The sequence below is a fragment of the Coturnix japonica genome, chromosome 4 (genome assembly GCF_054131305.1).
Source record: "Coturnix japonica strain WE chromosome 4, WE-NBRP24, whole genome shotgun sequence".
In the NCBI taxonomy this organism is placed as follows: domain Eukaryota; kingdom Metazoa; phylum Chordata; class Aves; order Galliformes; family Phasianidae; genus Coturnix; species Coturnix japonica.
In genome coordinates this window covers 27,035,386-27,055,010 of record NC_140666.1, presented here as the reverse complement: position 1 = coordinate 27,055,010, position 19,625 = coordinate 27,035,386, and the positions used below count along the sequence as shown (strand labels likewise).

Sequence of the window (19,625 nt, the reverse complement as noted above, 5' to 3'; positions counted from 1 at the left end):
GAATGTTACGCTTGCTTTAGAAGACAACGAAAGAAGAACTAGAATGCTGCTTTATTTGAAGTGTGAAGTAGGCATTCATCTCTGCTATTCCTAACAGTAAGTATTTCTAATACAGGCCTTTATATTCTTGTGTAAGAAAATTCCAGAGACTTGGGTTTCCACAGATTCGGGATCCAATATTTGTTCAAAATCCAGCCTTTGAAGATCTTAAACTGAAATTCCTTTTGGAACTGTACTGCTGATGAGAATTTACATCTTCAACTCAATAATTAACATCAGGTAATTACATAAACTGACAAATAGAAATATATGTACATATAAGACATGATGATAATAATCCGTATAGTTTTTCCCTGTCTCTAAGTATAGATTTTCAGAAACAAACACTCAAGATTAGCTAACTATTAATTTGAATCAGATTTTTTTTTCTTTAATAGAGCATGAATCAATGCAAGATTACTTTTTCTATAAACAATTAAATTTCTCCTATAAGTGAAGTGGAGTATTCACCTAGTTCTGTCATACATAAATAAATATTTACACACCCATGCTGATGAGGACAGTTGCTATAGGTCAGGAATAGTACCACTCAGGGTGAAAGTTCTGAAGTTCTTTGCAGCAACCAGTCTAGAATGAATCTTCAGTCAGAGTCATCACTGCTAAAATAGGAGCTGTCACAGTATTCTGCTGTATAAAGGAATTTATGAATAGTTGGATTCATCTTTGGTATCCAGTGTCTTGGCACTAGAAATGTTGAAAGGTTGAACAAATCCACGAACACCTTGTACCTGTCACTGAAAAAGACAATTGGAATAATTAATGTTGCCATCTGTGCTAAAGGAAGAGCTACAACTTTGAAATCCTCAGGAATCATACCCTCATACATTTAATAATGTTTCTGCACTGACCATTATTCTCTGTAGTATTGCAGAGTTTAAGTTCAGTCCAACTGTTTCTATGGCACAGCAGGCAGGAAAGGAAATACTGCTGCATCTTTCTGCTGAAATCCTCAAAATTTTGTGTAAAGCTCTGACCATTCAGGGAGTTCTGTGCTCAATTCAAGACCATCCACTAAGAAAAAGACAGTTCCTCTGTTTTAAATTCCTTCTCTGCTTCATCCAATAGAAAGAAATGTTTCTGATTTTTCATGCGCATCCAGGGGGTATTTACCAAGTTTATGTGTCTTAGATTATATAGTTAGTGGTTGCAGCAAGAAACTCATTTGTTACACAGCAGATGGGACTAACTTTCATCCTGCATCGTGTATTAATTTGGGCTGGAAAGCACACAAGATAAGCAGTGCAGCCTTGATATTATTTCCTATTACAGTAATGCCTAGATCCCTTGACTGAGAACTGTAAGTGCATTTTGCATGAGTGATCAAAGCCCTTTGCCACAAAAGGCTTAGAAATCACATGTGTCAGCCTGATAAGTAAACATACAACTGGCAGGGTGAGGAAATTCTCAATATAGTCCCAAAAGAGGAATGACAGCTCTCTAACTTCTAGTGAGCTGTCCGAAATCTATCTCCCAGCAGTACAGCAACTATGAACAGTATCAAGGTTGGTAAAAGGAAGAAATGCATTATTCTTACCTCACCGTTGAGCGCAAGTACTGGTAGCCTGATGAACCTCCTGTGCCAGCCTTACTGCCAATCATTCTATGCACCATGCAGACATGGTTATCTAAACAATACATACAAAGGGTAGGGCACATAGCGAGTGTTAAAATATAAACAAAGGGTCACATCAAGGTGAACACTGCATTATTAAAGATCACAGAGAGATGAGCTACTAGGTCTTCAGCAATGTAGGAGCTGAGTGGCATAAGTCAGTTAACATAAAATGAATGTTAATACAGAATTAACACATCAGTGTATGGTTATCTAAACAGGGAAAGAGCAGAAGGAATATTTCCATTTGAACAGTCATCATGATGAGGGTTTGAGAAAATATTTTGCTATCCCTTAAATAAATTTTTTTTAGCTAGCTTAAAGCACATCCTGTAAGTGATAGCTTCATCTATGTATTTACTGATCACAGGAAGCTGTTCATTTTTCCTCTTGGCCAAAGTAGAAAAAAAGTAAATGTTATTTTTAAAGGACAAGCTCAGAAGCTCAATGTTAAAACTCTAGATATAAGTCTCAGAGTGTGAAGTAAAGCAGTTTACTTGCATCTAAAAGAGTATCTCCATAAAAGGGTAGAACTTACATCTCCATTTTGTCATGAGTACGTCAATATCCATAAGAGAGGTAAGAAGCTGAAAGGGAACCTGAAAACGGGGCTCCTCTCTTGAAAAATGAAAGAGAGTACAGTAAGATGTCTCATGATGAGCTACATATTAAACTGTCACTTCAGCAACAAACAACACTCACTGTGTGTTTTTTTTCCCCCCAAAATGGTTTTGAAACACCAGTAGATATTCTAACAAGCACTTAGACCATGTAAGTTTTAATCTGTCTTTTGCCCCTCTTTGTTGGAAAGTACTTTAAAACTTTCTAGGACACTTCATAGAACAGTTTGTTTTCCCCTTTCCAGCTGCCAGTAAGCACTGAAAATAGCTTGATACATCTTATAAGATTACCTGTAGAAATAGATCATTAGAGCTCCCTTCAGTGCTTTATAAGACAGTCTTCTTTCTCCTGAAAAATACAAATATCTTCAATTTGTTGCTGATTATCCTGAAAACATAAAGCTATTTTGAATTTTTAGATATGATAAATACAGAATAATCACAAATGTGCATACTAATATACTGTACCTTTACTAAGCAGGTGTTCATGCCGTTTTTCATCAAATAATGAAAGTAATATATCTTTCTGCTTTTGGAATTCAGATAACAAGTCCTCTTTTTCTTCTGATTCTGGTTTGGCCTTTGATATTTAAATCAAAAAGAAGATTTTATTTTTTTTTTAGAAATAAGTAGGGAAAAAGTAGGCTTCTGAATAGCCCATGATTTAACCTCCATTTTCATCTGAACACTCTATAAGTTTACACTTCAAGTGTAAGAACTGTATTTTCAAACAAGGTAGGCAAGTCACTGTTCTTTAAAAAACATATGTATACCAGAAACTGTGCAATTAAATACAACACGATTCAGATGAGTAAATGGTCAAACAAACTAACATCACTTTTCTTTAGTCCTAGAGGCCTCAGAACAGGTAATCTTAATTTGAAGTCTACTTATTTTATGTCTTTGTTTTGAGGGCAAAAAAAGAGGACACTCTGCGCAGCTATGAGTTAGAAAACTTAAATAGAAAAGCTGGAGAAATCAGAAAGTTGTAAGCATATTCTCAGGGACTTTATGTATTCTTATGTTATAGTGTTTCTTCCATTAAAAATGTACTTATACCTACAAGCTTTACAGCACTTGGAGATTTTTTTTTCTTGCTTCTTTGCCAGTGTAATTCAAATGATCGCACAACAACTAAGCACCATATACTAGTTGCGGTCAGTATATAATGACACTCTATTAATAGGCCTGAACTTTGTGGAGTTTTAACTCTGAACTTCAGATGAAAGCACCCATATTTTCAGTAAAACTGATTTTCTTCCTGTTATACTTTCCCTTCTCTTTTGTGATCAAAATAATCCACATAGAACACGCTTAAGGTATTCCTAGGTGTCCAATTATAGACTTAATGAGATTTCCTAGTAATGTTTGTAATTTTTATGCTCCTTGCAAACACTGGCTGACAAGGATTAAATGAAGTGAATAACCAGGAGTGGGCCAAAATGCCAATTAAAAGAACGTGATTTCCAACTGTTGCTGCATATAGAACATACCTGTAGTATGGCGAATTCCTCTTCTAGTCCTTTTAAAATATTCACTTCAAATTGGCCCCAGAAATCAAATCCTTCTGCCTCAAGTCCTGGAGTTCTTTCCAGCCATGACTTTAACAATAACAATGTGTTCAATAATTCATAATGAAAACGCAATACTCTCGAATTATAATTTATAGCAACATAAATTATACTGCTATAGTTCTGGTTTAATACCCACATAGGTGCGAATTACTGGCTTAAAGATGTCCACATGGAAGATTTGCACCTGTATAATAGTTTCATGCAAACACACCCATAGTTTACAAGTTAAATTATCAGTTAGAGGACAAATGTTCTCTTGTTAAAATTTATTCCCTTGTAGACAGATGAAACAATCTTATTCCACATATACAGGATAAACTAAGATAAATCTCTGTAGAACCATTTGTTGGTAGTGAGTTTTTATCTGGTCGGTATGAATACTGATCACACCATCTGACATTGGTTTCCATCAGAATATGTGATAATATAAGATCAAAATGCACGTAGCAATCAGCAGCCTCTTTGATTTCCTTTTAACCACAGTAGTGAAATAAGGAGAAAAAAGACAAAATGTCTCTCTGCATGGTCAAACTCCTTTTAAAGATAATATTATTTAGCTCCTTCTTATCCAAAGAAGATCAGGAAAAGAAGGAAAGTTACAGAGATTTCTTATGCATTCTATAGCAGGTGTCATTGAATGAAAGCATAGAGAATAGTTTTGTTACAGACATGGATGTGTTTACTGAGGTTTATTTTGCATTGTTCTTTAAAAGTTAAGTTTGCATTTGAAAAGGACAAGGGAGTTAAAGAAACTGCCATGTTTGAGCGATGCATAGTTTTCATACTCTATACTATACTATACTCTTTCATAATAATTTTGCTAAGAATTCAAAATGTGGTTCACTGGAAACCTGTCAGCATTCTTGCTTCTCTGAAGGAGAAAAGATTATCACTGATAACAGCGAAGGACATTCTCAAGGGAAAGGGTAAAACATTTAAGCAAGATATCAGACAAATGCTATTACCTCCACAAGTTGCAGAAGCGTTGGTTCTTGCTCCGATTTCAGCAGTAGTTCATAATCCTCTCCCTTGAAGTTATCACGATAATGCCTTCTGTTATAGGGGACCCTCAGGCTTTGGGGAACACCGATCTTGTTCTCTAGCAAACGAAATTGCAGGCTCTGAAAACCTGAGGCTGGGCTTAAGTAGTCTCTTTGGGAATAGAAGAGAAAAACATATAAAAATACAGGATATTATTTTATCATGATGGAGTTCTCTGCTTCTCAGCTGAAGAAATAACTACATGTTTCATATTTGAAGAATATCAAATAGATAATTGACCATTTTCGGTACTCTTGCAGTTGGGGGGAGGGGGGGGAGAGGAAAGGAAAGTTGATATTTCTGTGCATGCACAGATAGATAGATATATATATATACACACACACACACGCACGCGTTTATATTGTGTTTTCAAATGACAGCTCTGTGTATGCATTTCACAAAAGAAAAATTAGTGAATATCATTTTCTTTCCAGACACCAGAATTAGCTTTACCCCAAATGCACATCAGAAAAATTTCAATATCACTAAAGTGCCAATAAATGCCTTTTAAATAGGCTTGTTATACACAAGAACAATTGATATTTATGAAGTAAGTAAAACCTACTAAATTTTTTTTCAGAACATTATTCTGAAGGATTCATTGATGGGATTCTTTCTGGGCTGAATTGTGCAAACACATTATATTAACCAATTAATAAAATTGATCTGAAATTCCACATCGCTAGGTAATTGTAACACACTGAACTGCAAAAAGAAGATTTGGAAAAAAGAAAATACACACACACAAAAAAACACCACAAACAGGTACTACATCTTTTTTTTTGCATTTTCTTGCTGCATATTACATATTAATACTGCATGTTGTTGAAAAGCAGAAGCAATGATTCCTCAAAAGATTATTAGCTCATGTATTTCTCCTGCTGTTGAAGACACAGATGTTCCAAACCTCCAGTGGAAGCCGAGTTGTACTTTTCTCTTAGGAAACATGGTACTAAAACAATGCAGAATGGGGAAGGATTCTGGAAAGCATTAAGCACACCAGTCAGGCAGGTCAGGGACACAAACAGAATAGGAAGGCAGATGTTGAATTGCATATGAAGCTGTCACAAATGTTAGTGGAAGGAGCTGGTTGTGGTGAGATAAGATGTAGGAAATGCTAAGTAAGAACTGAGGAAAACCAACTGATCCCAAAAGCAGTCCTTGCAGAAGGCAGATGAGCTACAAACAAGTTGACCTAGCAATATTTTGGGCAGCTATAGGAGAGCAAAAGATTTTGGGAGAAATAAGAAGAAAGCAATGTTACTTCAACCACTTGATGCAACACTGGGAAGCTAGGAAACACTGTTCCAAGATAGTATAAAAATAGTTCAAGGGGAAATGACTTTAAACTGGAAGAGGGCAGATTTAGGCTAGATATTCTGAAGAAATTCTTTGCTGTGAAGGTGGTGAGGCACTGGAACAGGTTGCCCAGAGAGCTTGTGGATGCCCTTTCCCTGGAAGCATTCAAGGCCATGTTGGATGAGGCTGCGAGCAACCTGGTCCAGTGGAAGGTGTCCCTGCCTATAGCAGGGGGGCTGGAACTAGGTGATCTTAACGGTCCCTTTCAACACAAAGTATTCTATGATCTTATGTTCTCATACCGTTGAGCAAATCAGATACTACAAACTAGAAGGGTACGTGCAAGCCCTTGCTTAAATTCACAACCAGCTCAAAGGATGAGAATTACTACCCCATGCATTACTGTGGAGGGATAGCAAGTATTTACCTGAAATCAAAGAAGTCCAATGCAGTCATGGTTTCCAAAACTGAGAACTGTTCCACAAGTAATTTCAGAATCATTGAAATTCTATTAATTCGAGTAATAACCTTCAGCATGTTCCTTTCATCTCTTACCTTAATAAGAAATAAATACAATGATCATACAGAAAATTATGTTCTCTTTACATTGTTTATTTATTTCAGGTCTTTTCACTGTTGTGCAACATGATAGTTCTCATGTCATTTTTCACATGAAATCCCTAACAGGGGAACAATCTCATATTGAATAGAGCTCTGATTTTAACTGAAAGTATAATATTCAATTATTTAAATCCGTTTTTCTGTCTCTGATTCCTATTCACTCAATCCCAGTAAGTGCATCTCACAGACCAGGGCAAACAACCAGAAAATATCAAACTATAAAAAATGAATTATGAAAACTATTTTCTTAATCATCTTGCTTTGCTTTTAACTTTAACACTGACATTTCAAATTCTGATTGTAAGATAGCTTTCATTTATCATAAAAATAAATAAAGAGAAATTATTCTATTAAGAACTGATTACAGTCAAATAAATTTCGATACCATTTTAAGAAAGCCAACATTATTATGACTGCAGAGGACAACAAAGAACATTTTCATTGATCATTATATGAAAAAATGACTCATCCTTTCTGAAATCAAGTCTGATTAGGTCAGACTTGTTATCAATAGTTATGAAGTGTGTTTAGTGTTGGATAAATGTTTAGAGATGTTTAAAATGCTTCTGTTATATTTGTCATTTTACAAAATTCTCATGCAATTGTACATTATGATTTTGGTTATTGCTCTTTTGTTGGATTTCACAATACACAGCTACTGCAAATAGTTTTGCTTTCGTGTAGTAGATATTAGATGAAAGGAATTCTATGTAGAGTTCAAAAATTTGAACAAGGGCAGACACTGACACGTCAGTGTAAATATACCTGTTAGCCCATTTTCAGTTCTGCCTCTGAGCATGACTTCTCTGCAGTAAAATATACCCAAAATATCTTCTGCAATTTTCCAGTACTAGTAGGAAAGTATGAGAGTATTTTGGCCAGTGAAACTGGTCTTGGAGAGGCATCTATGCAATAGGCAGAATCCTTTTTCCTCCTGATATCTATCTCTGTGCATATCATGAGGATATATATCAGGTTGGGAGGCAAGAGAAAGTGGACTTACATGTCCGTTCTGAAAGATGACTCGAACAGAATCCAACTCCCACAGAATCTGCTTAAACCAAAGTTCATAAGCTAAAACAATAATGACGTTGTTAGAAATAACTTAGAAATAAACTAGTATCAATAACATAAACCGAACTTCATAGATCATATTTTCCACATCAGATATTAGATGCACAGAACATAGATTATAAAAGGGAAAAGAGAAAAATTCAGGCCCAAAACTTCCGCAAAAGGACTACGGCATTCCATTATAACCCAGAGCTAGTTACATCTTTAATGACATCTACAGGTTTCCTACCAACAAAAGGAAAGTGTCATCCAATCAGTGCCTGCGAACCACATGGGTATGAGCCGTTAGGGAATATCTAACCATTGTGCTGGCTTCTAATGCCTCTCAATGGTTAAAGAGGATTGAAGTTTCCGAGAAGGCACAAAACAAAATACATAAAGCTTGCCTGCAATAAACTTCTTGCTCTCCATCATATTTGAGAAGTCGTGGCTGTCAGGTGAGGTCCCGGATGATTGGAGGAAGGGTCACGTCACTCCCATTTACAAGAAGGGGAGCAGGGACGACCCGGGTAACTACAGGCCGGTGAGTCTCACCTCTGTGCCTGGGAAGATTATGGAACAGATCCTCCTGGACAACATGCTTGATCACATAAAGAACAAGCATGTGATCCGAGACAGCCAGCACGGCTTCACCAGGGGAAGGTCATGCTTAACTAATCTTGTGGCCTTCTATGATGGAGTGACGGCGTTGGTGGATGAAGGGAAGGTGACCGATGTCATTTACCTGGACCTGAGCAAGGCCTTTGACATGGTCCCCCATCACATCCTCATCTCCAAATTGGAGGGAGGTGGATTTGATGGGTGGACAACTAGATGGATAAGCAATTGGTTGAAAGGCCGCAGACAGAGGGTGGTGGTCAATGGCTCTATGTCCAGGTGGAGGCCGGTAACGAGCGGCGTCCCTCAAGGGTCTGTCTTGGGACCGGTGCTCTTTAACATCTTTATTAATGACATCGATGAGGGAATGGAGTGCACCCTCAGCAAGTTTGCTGATGACACCAAGCTGAGTGGTGCAGTTGATACGGTGGAGGGAACAGATGCCATTCAGAGGGACCTTGACAGGCTGGAAAGCTGGGCTCGGGTGAACCTAATGAGGTTCAACACGGCAAAGTGCAAGGTTTTGCACTTGGGCCGGAAGAACCCCAGGCACCTGTACAGGCTGGGAGGAGTTGTCCTTGAGAGCAGCTCAGCTGAAAAAGACCTAGGGGTCCTGATAGATGAGAAACTTAACATGAGCCAGCAGTGCGCTCTGGCAGCCCAGAAAGCAAATGGGATCCTGGGCTCCATCAGGAGAGGGGTGGTCAGCAGGGATAGGGAGGTGATTGTCCCTCTCTACTCTGCTCTTGTGAGGCCCCATCTGGAGTACTGTGTCCAGGTGTGGAGCCCTCAGTACAAAAAAGATATGGAGATTTTGGAAAGGGTCCAGAGGAGGGCCACAAAGATGATCAGGGGGCTGGAGCACCTCCCCTATGAGGACAGGCTGAGGGAGTTGGGTTTGTTCAGCCTGGAGAAGAGAAGGTTGCGGGGTGACCTCATTGCAGCCTTTCAGTACCTGAAGGGAACTTACATCCAGGAGGGGAGTAAACTCTTCGAAAGGGCTGATAATAGCAGGACTAGGGGAAATGGTTTTAAGTTGAAGGAGGGAAGATTTAGGTTGGATGTTAGGGGTAAGTTCTTTACTAGAAGGGTGGTTAGGTCCTGGAACAGGCTGCCCAGTGAGGTTGTGGATGCCCCGTCCTTGGAGGTGTTCAAGACCAGGTTGGACGGGGCCCTGAGCAACCTGATCTAGTAAATGTGTATGTTTGGTGGCCCTGCTAGGCAGGGGGGTTGGAACTACATGATCCTTGAGGTCCCTTCCAACCCGGGTAATTCTGTGATTCTGTGATTCTTATTACCCTATTACTCAAGCCAGGAATAATTTCTCCACCTTAATTTCTCTAGAAAGAAAGTTGCTAAACTCTTGATTTTCTATATCTGAATGTTATAGTTATGAATTCATAAGCACAGAGTCCATTACAGCCTCAAAAAAAAAAAAAAAAATAATTCAGGGATATATACAAACATAAACACACATAAAAAGACAGAGTACTGGTAGTGACCAGGTCTAAAGTGAAAACAAATCAGATGTAGCACTTGTCAATGTTAAATAACTTCCCACAGCAAGAATGCCAAACAACCATTGCTCCAGTCCTCTCACCTACTTACCTTGATGTGTCACAATAAAAAGATGCTCATCATGGATTTTGTTTCCTTTCTTTTCACTCTGTAGCTCTTGGGCATTCAGTATTTTGTTCAGCTTAAAAATGAGAATAATAAAAGATTATCTGTAAAGTTCTCAATTCTGCTATTAGACTTGGTGTTCCTATTGTGTAGAGTTTATATTTAATGAATATAGATCTGTATATATATATATTCCAGGTAGTATGAGCAGTTAAAAAGAAGAGTTTCTTTCTAACTAGAAAAAAACCTAAAAACTCTTGCCTAAAATGAACGTTCAGGTACATCAAGTAGAAAAGTTAGGAAAATCACTTTAAGATTTTAAAGTGCATACATAAAAAAGGAGAAAACAATATATGCAGCCTATTCTCCAGATCCTATATCAGTACTGATATATTCAGTGCAAGAGAGTTCCGATATAAAAATTCTGTGTAACCATATAATACATAACTATGCAAGAGCTCTAATTTGAGGCTGAATGAGTTATTTCAGTTCTGCCATTAGTAATTTTGATGGAGCCAAATTCATTATCTCACAACTGCTTTAAAAGAAATCTTTGCAAGATTCCTTATTATATGTCAACAAATTAATCTCTTGTTCACAAGTGCAGAGTAATTCCACTCACTTCAGTTCTTGTGTCACGAAATAAAAGGAAGTGCCTAAATTATCTTATTACTTCTGACATTTTTACTTATTTCTTGATTACTTCTTGTTGTCTTTTGGCTTTTTTTCTTGTTTGTTTGTTTTCCTTTCACACCCCACGTTACTGCAGTGTATTTTTCCAGCCAAATATTAAGGAGTTTCATGCAATAATTTGGGGAAGTTGCATTCAGCCTTCTAATTTGCAGTAAAATTGCTAACTGAAAATTATCAGATCAAATAAAACATTGTGCTGCATCACTTCACAGTTTAGGTTTGCCAGCACAACTAACTATTGCCAGTGCACGAATGGAAGAAGTGCCAGTCTTGTGTCCTGGCTCAAGTCTTCTGAACATCCAGGACAGTAAAATTCAACTCATCACACTTACTTGCAGGTAATCTCCATAGATAAGCCCACCTTTGCTGGCTTTATTTATTCCCTCTTGTGATTTGTCATCTTTTTCATCCTTCAAAGATAGCTTGCTAAATTTATATCTGAGAAGAAAAGTAAGAAAATATATAAATTATTTAATTCAAGAACTATCACTATATATGTCATTTTATTAACAGATACACCTAAAACTCAAGCAATGAAAAAATGAACCACTAAAGCAATCTTATGAGAAAGTGCATCTGACTCACCTTGTCACAGTAGTAATAGCTAATAGCATTAAATCTAGCTCATCATATAGCCCTTTCCTGAAGGGTCTTCATACTATCCCTTTTCCTTTACAGATAATCCCTTTCTATTTACAGATAATCATTAATTCCTCTTCAGAATTTACATTAGATTTATATCTTTTAAAACAAAATAAAGAGAAGAGGAACTCACAGGTATTTGTTCCCCACAAAGGGGCACCCACTCATGGTTCCAGGGTCCAAACTCACTTAGCTGTGCTCTGGGGAAAAAAAAAACCAACAACTCTGTTAGTTAACCCAAATCTGCTACAGCTGCCTTATATGTAACCTTATCTCCCTGTGTAGACCAACCCCCCAAATCCTCTTAGCCCATCCCTGCTACTCAATAATTACAGAAACTGTCATGGCACAAAGGTCATTAAGTTCATGTGGTTTTAGCTCTCTTATGTTTTGTTTCAAGCAGCAAAAAGAGAGTGGCTGGGATACTTGCCTTTTCCCATACGTCACAATTTTTGTGCACTTTGCTGTATGGCTTTCCCTAATGGGGACCCAGGCTGGTGTAAGGAATAAGTCAATGAGAAGTCTGAATGTGAATCAAGACAATATTTAATTCAGAAATTGGTTAGGTAGGTTTTTAACCTGCAACCCCTCATAGCAAAGCATCAGTATACTCTGAACTTTTAAAAAGTGAAACATATGAAAAAGGAAAGGGAGTGGAAGATAAAGAAAGAAAACTGATATTTGCAAGGAAAACTGAACTGTTTGTAAAAGCTTACAAGCAATGCATGTACTTTCAAAGTGGGCACACAGATTAAGTAAAACATGAAAGAAAATTATATGTATGTTATTATTCTGGAGGTTTAATTCATTACAATTTTTTAAATTTTATTTCCTCCTGCAAAAGTTTCACTCTCATTTGTTGACAAATGTTACTCAATTCTGCCTTATCATCAGCCTACCAGACCATGAAGTAATGTGTTACTAGTGTGCGCTTCTTTCGTGCCTGCCAGCCTGTTCTGAAAGAAGTTAAAGGTCACTTTTACTGTAAACAAAGTTACAGGGCCCCTGTGACCCCAGGCCATTTACTGTCATGCATCATGCAGTGGTATGTTTGTGCTGGATTCAACTGTTCCAGTCATTTAAGAGTAGATGGATGACAACAACAACAACAAAAAAATAATACATGAAATGTTGGATACATACCCTGCTAAGTCAGATGCTGTATATCATGCTATACAAATATTAGCTTAAAACTGAGTTCTCATGTAGCTGAGCCACAGGTAGGACTCCACTCAGGCAACTCATAAGTAAGGTAAAGGTGTTCTTTCATCACGATATAAAAGCTGATGGAGCAAAATAATTCTCATCACTCACTTCTATGCATCTGCTCTGGATGCTAGCAAGTAGAATTCAAGGTGAAGACTGTGCACTAGTATATATATCAGAAATCTAGCATTCGAAAAACATGCTGCTTCTACTGAAACTGCTCTATTATGAAGCAATTGTCCCACTCTGCTCCATCCTGGTGCAGCCTCATCTCAAGCACTGTGTGCAGATTTGAGCACCACAATGTTAGAGTGACGTAAAGCTATTAGAGAGCATCCAAAGGAGGGCTATGGATATGGGGAAGGGCCTGGAGGACAAAGAACATGAGGAGCTGCTGCAGCCCCTCAGTTTGTTCTGCCTAGAGCAGAATAGCTGAAGGGAGGCATCATGGCAGCTGCAGCTCCTCAGAGGGAGCAGAGAACAGTGCTGAGATCTGATCTCTGTAACAGCAATAGGGCCCAAGGGCATGGCATGTAGCTGTGTCAGGGGAGGGGCTACTGGTGGTTAAGGAAAGGATCTGTACCAGAGGGTGATGGGCACGGCCCTAAGCTGCTGGAGAGTTCAAGAAGCATTTGGACAACACTCAGACATAGGTTTTGAATTTTGGGCCTTGCATGGAGGCAGAAGTTGGACTCTGTGACCCAGAGAATCTGTGATTCTCTTCCAACCCAAGACATTCATCACCCTGTGACAATAACCTGCCCCAAACACAGATCTCAAAAGCACAGGCAATGAAGGCTTTGTTTGTCATTTCCACATGCATTTAGTTAAAACAGACATCCTGAACCTCTACTGTGAAATTAAACCTCCTGTTACCTTTCTTAATGTCACAGAGGAGTGTGAATACAGTAAAGGAACAAGAATGGCTGAAAAACATTGAACTCTTAACCGCATCAGAGAAGCTAATGTGTTTCCTTGTGCAGTTTAGCATCTTTTGTGGGGCCAAAAGAATAATAAATTTTCAGATAAATGTTCTCTGACTTGCAACTGTTATACTGTCTGCCCTAGAGGGGAAAGACTTTGAAGTCTAAGAGCCCTTTTAAGCTCTGTGCTTACCAAAACATTAAGTGCCACTTTGGGAAGTAATACTACTCTTGATTGATTCAAGGTTACTAAACTCCCAAAATCTAGCTGAGGGTACTGTCTGAATCAAGAGTTACAGAAATTTCCATTTTGATTCAGCAACAAACAAGCTGCAGTCAACGAAATAAATCAGCCAAATTACAAGAGGTTAGGAAGTTAATTACAATAATTCCAACGTGTTCAAAATCTCTGCTTACAGACCTCAAAACTGATTGATTCCGTCATTCATTCACCTCACTGGCTACCTGAATGTGATTTCAGTAAGCGATCACAAGTACAAAATGAACTTGGTACTGATAAATAGAGCAAATAAAAGAAAAGCTAACTTGTACAACCTGATTATGAAATTGTCTGTTGGCAATATGGACAACAGCACAGATTAAAAGAGCCGTAAGGTCTTGCTAGTCTCAGAGCCTCTATGTCTGTCTTAGCTGTAGATACTTCTATAAATGATGGAGAAATAAATGCTTATTTATGCTTCTGCCATGCTGCTCAAATCTGGGATCTAATCTTTCCTTCAGTGATTCTAGTCACCTTTCCCCAATGAGATTTTACTGTTCCTTTGCCATCTCTTTATAGTAATATTATCAGTCATAAAGGAATCTTGATGAAAAAGCTCCTCCATCTATATCTGAAAGCAAAATGTAACCTTGATTTTAACTAAATGGTATTACCTTCTTCTTGAAATGCACCATAATTACCCTTTCTCACGCTGAACATGCAGAACTAGCTAGAAGCAGATGTAATTACACAGAGCTTGCTGTTCATGCTGTGGACGACTGAGCAAGGCTATGAAAGCCAACCATGTGTGCATGCCCTTGAGATTTTCTCTTTTTCTTTCTCTGTTTCCTTGCTTATTTATTTTTACAGCATGAAAATCAGACAAAGACTTCTGTTCATTCTGAAATGCATCAAAGGACTCTAGCCTTCAGTGCAGAGAAAGTTTTGTTTTGTGATTGGGCTGAATACAAGACAAACAGTTAAACTCAGTAGGGGAAAAAAAAAAAAAAAAAAAAAAGGTACATATTCCAGGAACTGCACTTTGTGGCCTTTAAACTGTCACGATCTTCATGACCAAGCACGACAACTGTTAAACCTCTTTCTTAATCCACCTTCATCCCTCCTCTTTTTACCTTCCCCAGCTGTGGATGTGGATCAGCTTTGTTCATCACAGCTGCAATGGAGTTGCAGAGGAGAGGCAAACTGAACTTAATTAAACTGAAATAAGTGAATTCTAAGAGCAAAAAAAAGGAGCCTCCCTCTAGCTAGGCCAGTGGGAGGTTTGGTGTAAGCCAGAAGTGTCCTGTATTTTATAGATACAGATGTAGTAAAGAATCCACTTGTTCTGATGTAAACTGATGAGGAGAGAGAAGTGAGAATGACTGTATAATGTCATAAATCCAACAAGAGTATCTGTATTTAGAAGTGACTTGTTTGCCTAAAACAAATCTAAAGATACCCAACACAAAATTGCTTATGGGAAAAAAAAAAAGCACACACAAATAGTTTGGGCAGTGTTAAACATTCTTTTGCTCAAACTCTCATTCTGATTACAAAAACACCAGATTAATTTGTATTTCTGAAATTCATTATCTTGAATAAGTTGGATAATAAGCTTGGATACCTTCTCGATACAAACAAGTGATGTTTGAAACTTCCCAACACTTATTCCAGAAACCCAAACCGGGAGTTATTCAGCACAAATCATTTTTATCTACGTAATAGTATCTGTAGTAGGTTGAGTAAGCTTAAAAGTTTCTACTAGAAAGCAGGATGTGTCTTGGGAGGAGCCTATTAGAACACTCAAGCAAACAAACAACAAAAAAGTAAGTTTACAGTGAGATAGTTCCCTCATCTAATTTTCCAATACTGATAGCGTAGAACTTCCTGTGATACTCGTGTCCTTGCATATAATAGCCCTTACACTGTGAATCCACAGCCTGCTGCAATGAATTCCATAAGTGAAGTGCACGCTGTGTGAAAGAGCAACTCCCTGAGCAAATTTCAAACTTCCTGCCAAGTAACTGAGTACTTCTAAATACCATTTGGTACCAGACCATGGCTTATGAGCTTGCAAGGAGCTCCCATTCACAGTCTGTCTTTCCTGCAATTGCTCAAATTAAGTTGTGCCTTTTTAGAAACTGAGCATTTAAAAGGTAAAACATCTTACCAATATACAGATGTACACTTCGCTAGTTCCACTGGTGAAAGAATTGATCTCTCAGACAACAAACTCGTTAATATTATAGTAAAATGCAGAAGCAAGCAGTATGACAACTAGTGCTAGGTTTTGGCTGAGAAGGTACAACTGAATTTCTTGTTTTTTTCCTGGAACACTGTTATCCTGTTCACTGGAAGGAGTTCTAAGAGTTTTAACTCCAATTTAACTTCATACCTACCCATTATTTAGTGTATGGAACTGGGATGGCTTCTAAAAAGGCTTTACTAAGTGTGGAGTTCTTTATTGTTTTGCTGTTGCTTTATAAATAAGTTGGTAGTTACACTAGCTGAACTGCATCTGACAGTTCATGTTATCTATTTAACATAAGCTCATTTCAAAACACTGCTTTTGTATATCCCTGTTTGATTTTCTTCTCAATGCCCATTGCACAGCTGAAGCACCTAGTAGACTAAGCCAGAAAGAACTTTAGTGTGCTGGATGCTACATATAAGCGCTGAAAAAAAAACTTCCCCGGTCAAAATAACAATTAAAAACATTACAACAGAGACTTGAGTAAAGGCAGAAAAAGGGAAGGTTAAGACAAGATAATTGATATAGCACCAAGAAGCATCCTCCTCTCAAATAAGTATTTAGCCATTTCCAAAACTGGCATTGATGTACAAAAAACATTTTAAATTAACAGTGTGCATCAAGAAAAAAGAAAATTTAGTGGCTTAAGGCTTAAACAAACTAGCCTGAAGTTGATGCAATATTAATAATCCAATCAGGCATTTGTATCTGGGGGAGGAACAGAGTTCAAGGTCTTGCAAACTACAAACAAAACAGAGATAGTGCCACAAAGATTTATTTATTTTTTAATCATATTTGTTCTACTTCTTAAACATAGAGAACCACGTTGTCACTTCTCAACATACTTTTAACTCCCAATTACATCTCATGCATCCCAGCACAACTCCCCAGTCCCCTGTTGTCTATCAGGTTTGGCTCTGCAGAATGCAACAGGATTTCTTCCACATCACATAGCTTCTGACCCTCTCACATTCAGAAGCCTTGACATCAACACTCCTGCCCCAAACTATGATCAAAAGCAGACTCTGCTCAGATTACCACTAGTTCTTCCTACACCTGGATTTTCTTTATATTCAGCACTCATTATGATGATTTTTCTATTGAGTGTTGTCTGCAAATTGCACTCAGATGTTGCCTCAAGTGTCTGTTCTTTAAATTGTTCCAGAGGAATGATTTGTTTTTCTCACATTCTGACCAATCGTTATTTCCAAATTATGGAGAAGGTGTTCTCACACTGTTACTTCCAAATCTTCATCCTTTCAACCCTAAAAAATGTCAGTATTAACCTAAACTATACACTTACGAAAAACATGTCATATATTTGTGTAAGAACACATTGGTTACCACGGAGCTTCCTCTAGACAAATTTATCCTCTTTTAACACCTCACAGCTACACACTGCAAGGTTCTATCCTCCAGTACAGGGAAGTTGTTACTTTTCCCTCCTAACAGATGAAACTTGGCTACTAGTCAGGTGCAGTGAAGTCAGAATCTGAAGCTGTTGCCATGCTTCCACATGCCTCAGCCTATGCTACTGTTTGCAGCAGAGCTGCCTAGCAAGAGCAAAGGACAAACTCCAATAGTAATTTGCTAATCTGATGCTATTCAGTATTATAATTAATGGCCTGGATGATGGAATAAGCTGTACACTGACAAATGAGAAGTACCTAGAAGGTATAATAGCATGCTGGCAGAATTCAAAATGATCTTAATGTGCAGAAATAATGTGCAGTTTCAGTGAAGCAAAGAGGAACTTTGAACTTCAGTAATGATAACCAAACCAGATTTTTTTATTCTTTTTTATCTTAGCATGAGCTGGATGTTTCACTTACTCAAAAATAACACATTAAACAACAAAAAGCAAAACCGTGGAAAGTGAAATTCATATTGGAAACTTCACATAGCAGCTTTCCATGTGGCATGTGAATCTTCCTTTCCATCTAGCATCAGAAAGGATGTCTGAGATGTCTGAGGCACTATGTCCCTGACACCACTCTTCAAGACAGATAAATCATAGAATCATAGAATCACCAAGGTTGGAAAAGACCTAAAAGATCATCCAGTCCAACCGTTCACCTATTACCAATAGCTCCCACTAAACCATGTCCCTCAACACAACATCCAGTCTTTCCTTGAACACCCAGTGACTCCACCACATCCCTAGGCAGTTCATTTCAGTGCCTGACCACCCTTTCTGAGAAGTAATACTTCCTAATGTCCAGCTTGAATCTCCCCTGCTGTAGCTTGAAACCATTTGCTCTGGTCGTAAAGACTTGGAAAAAGCTCAGAAGAAAATGGCAAATAAAAACCAAAACATTTGACATAGAAGATATGGCCCATTAAGAAAAAGGGAATAAACTTTGCTTGACTTGTACAGCCCAAGAGAAGACCGCGAGGAAAAGTGATAAATACTTTTCCTATAAAGTGAAGACTAATAATCAGTTTTCTATGTTCAGAGAGTCAGGAAAAGGTTTAAATAACTGCAAGGCAAGAAAAATATAAAAACAGGTAAATAAGCAGAGATATTTCTACTGCCTGCAGAACGTTAGAAAATACTGATGAGAAAATAATATTTCTTCAGACATAGCTGATTCTGCATCAGTGGAAGGAGACATGCCCAAGAAATCCTTGAATTCTCTTTGAGCTCCTTTTTTTGGAGCCTAGCCCCTCATTACTGAATCCACTGGCACACCTACTTTGAAAGAAGGAGCAAGACAGATGCCTGAATTTACAGTTAGTTACCATTTAGCTGGTATCCCAGCATTTGCCATAAAGCAGCAGTGACAACACATCATAAAAGTCCATATGGTGGTCACTTTTTTCTTCTCTGTGTTTCGTTTTTACTGCTATTTTATGCATGGATTCAGTATGAGTTTTTGCAGCCATCTATATTGGTAAATAGTTGAGCAGCTTCTATTAAAAAGAAGAAAGAAAGCACATTTTAAGCAACATTAACGTATACAAGAGTTTCATACAACAAAACAGATGGCAGTAGGAAATATTTGGTCATTTTATGGATAAAAGTCCAATGAAAGCTAAATATGTGTATTACTGTGTATGTATATAGGTATGCATTTTCCTTCATCAGCCCATAAGTTTTCTTACAACACATTCTGTTGCAAGTTGGCTATAGAAATATAACTTATGTGAACATCTCATCTCCTTGTTTCAGCAAACAACTACGTCATCACATTGGTTGCAGCATCTTTTTAAAGTTGGCAGTACAATAAAAGAATTCAAAAGCACTGAGGACTGACTTCAAAACACATTAGAGTAAAAAATTACAATATGCATGAATACAAATCAACACCACCAGCTGGTTTTCCTAACCTTTACTGCATTAAGAATTAAAGACTTTAGATAACTAGACACGTATGACAAGGAGTGAATGGAAAAAATAAGCTCTCTATGACCAATTTATGGTCTGAAAACTGTAAGCCATGTGGGAACAATGAACAAATACAAGATGAGTGGTTTTCACTCCCTAGCAATTGCTTAAGAGGTAACATAAAGCAATCTTAACAGAAAGAAAATTTGAAACTGATTTTTTTTTTTTTTTTTTTGTAAAA

The 19,625-nt window shown here is 37.7% G+C and overlaps 1 protein-coding gene across 1 annotated transcript; it reads right to left on the bottom strand.

Moving 5' to 3' along the window:
• Positions 1-32: 32 nt before the first annotated feature.
• TDO2 (tryptophan 2,3-dioxygenase) lies at positions 33-11,698 on the bottom strand. The gene is made up of 12 exons (XM_015860968.3): positions 11,590-11,698; positions 11,147-11,252; positions 10,107-10,197; positions 7,831-7,901; positions 6,634-6,761; positions 4,832-5,018; positions 3,786-3,893; positions 2,761-2,872; positions 2,584-2,641; positions 2,211-2,290; positions 1,595-1,685; positions 33-794 (listed from the first exon to the last, which is right to left on the bottom strand). Exons 1-12 carry the CDS (start codon positions 11,622-11,624, stop codon positions 641-643), a joined length of 1,221 nt encoding a protein of 406 aa, XP_015716454.2. The 5' UTR covers positions 11,625-11,698; the 3' UTR covers positions 33-640.
• Between the last annotated feature and the right edge of the window lie 7,927 nt (positions 11,699-19,625).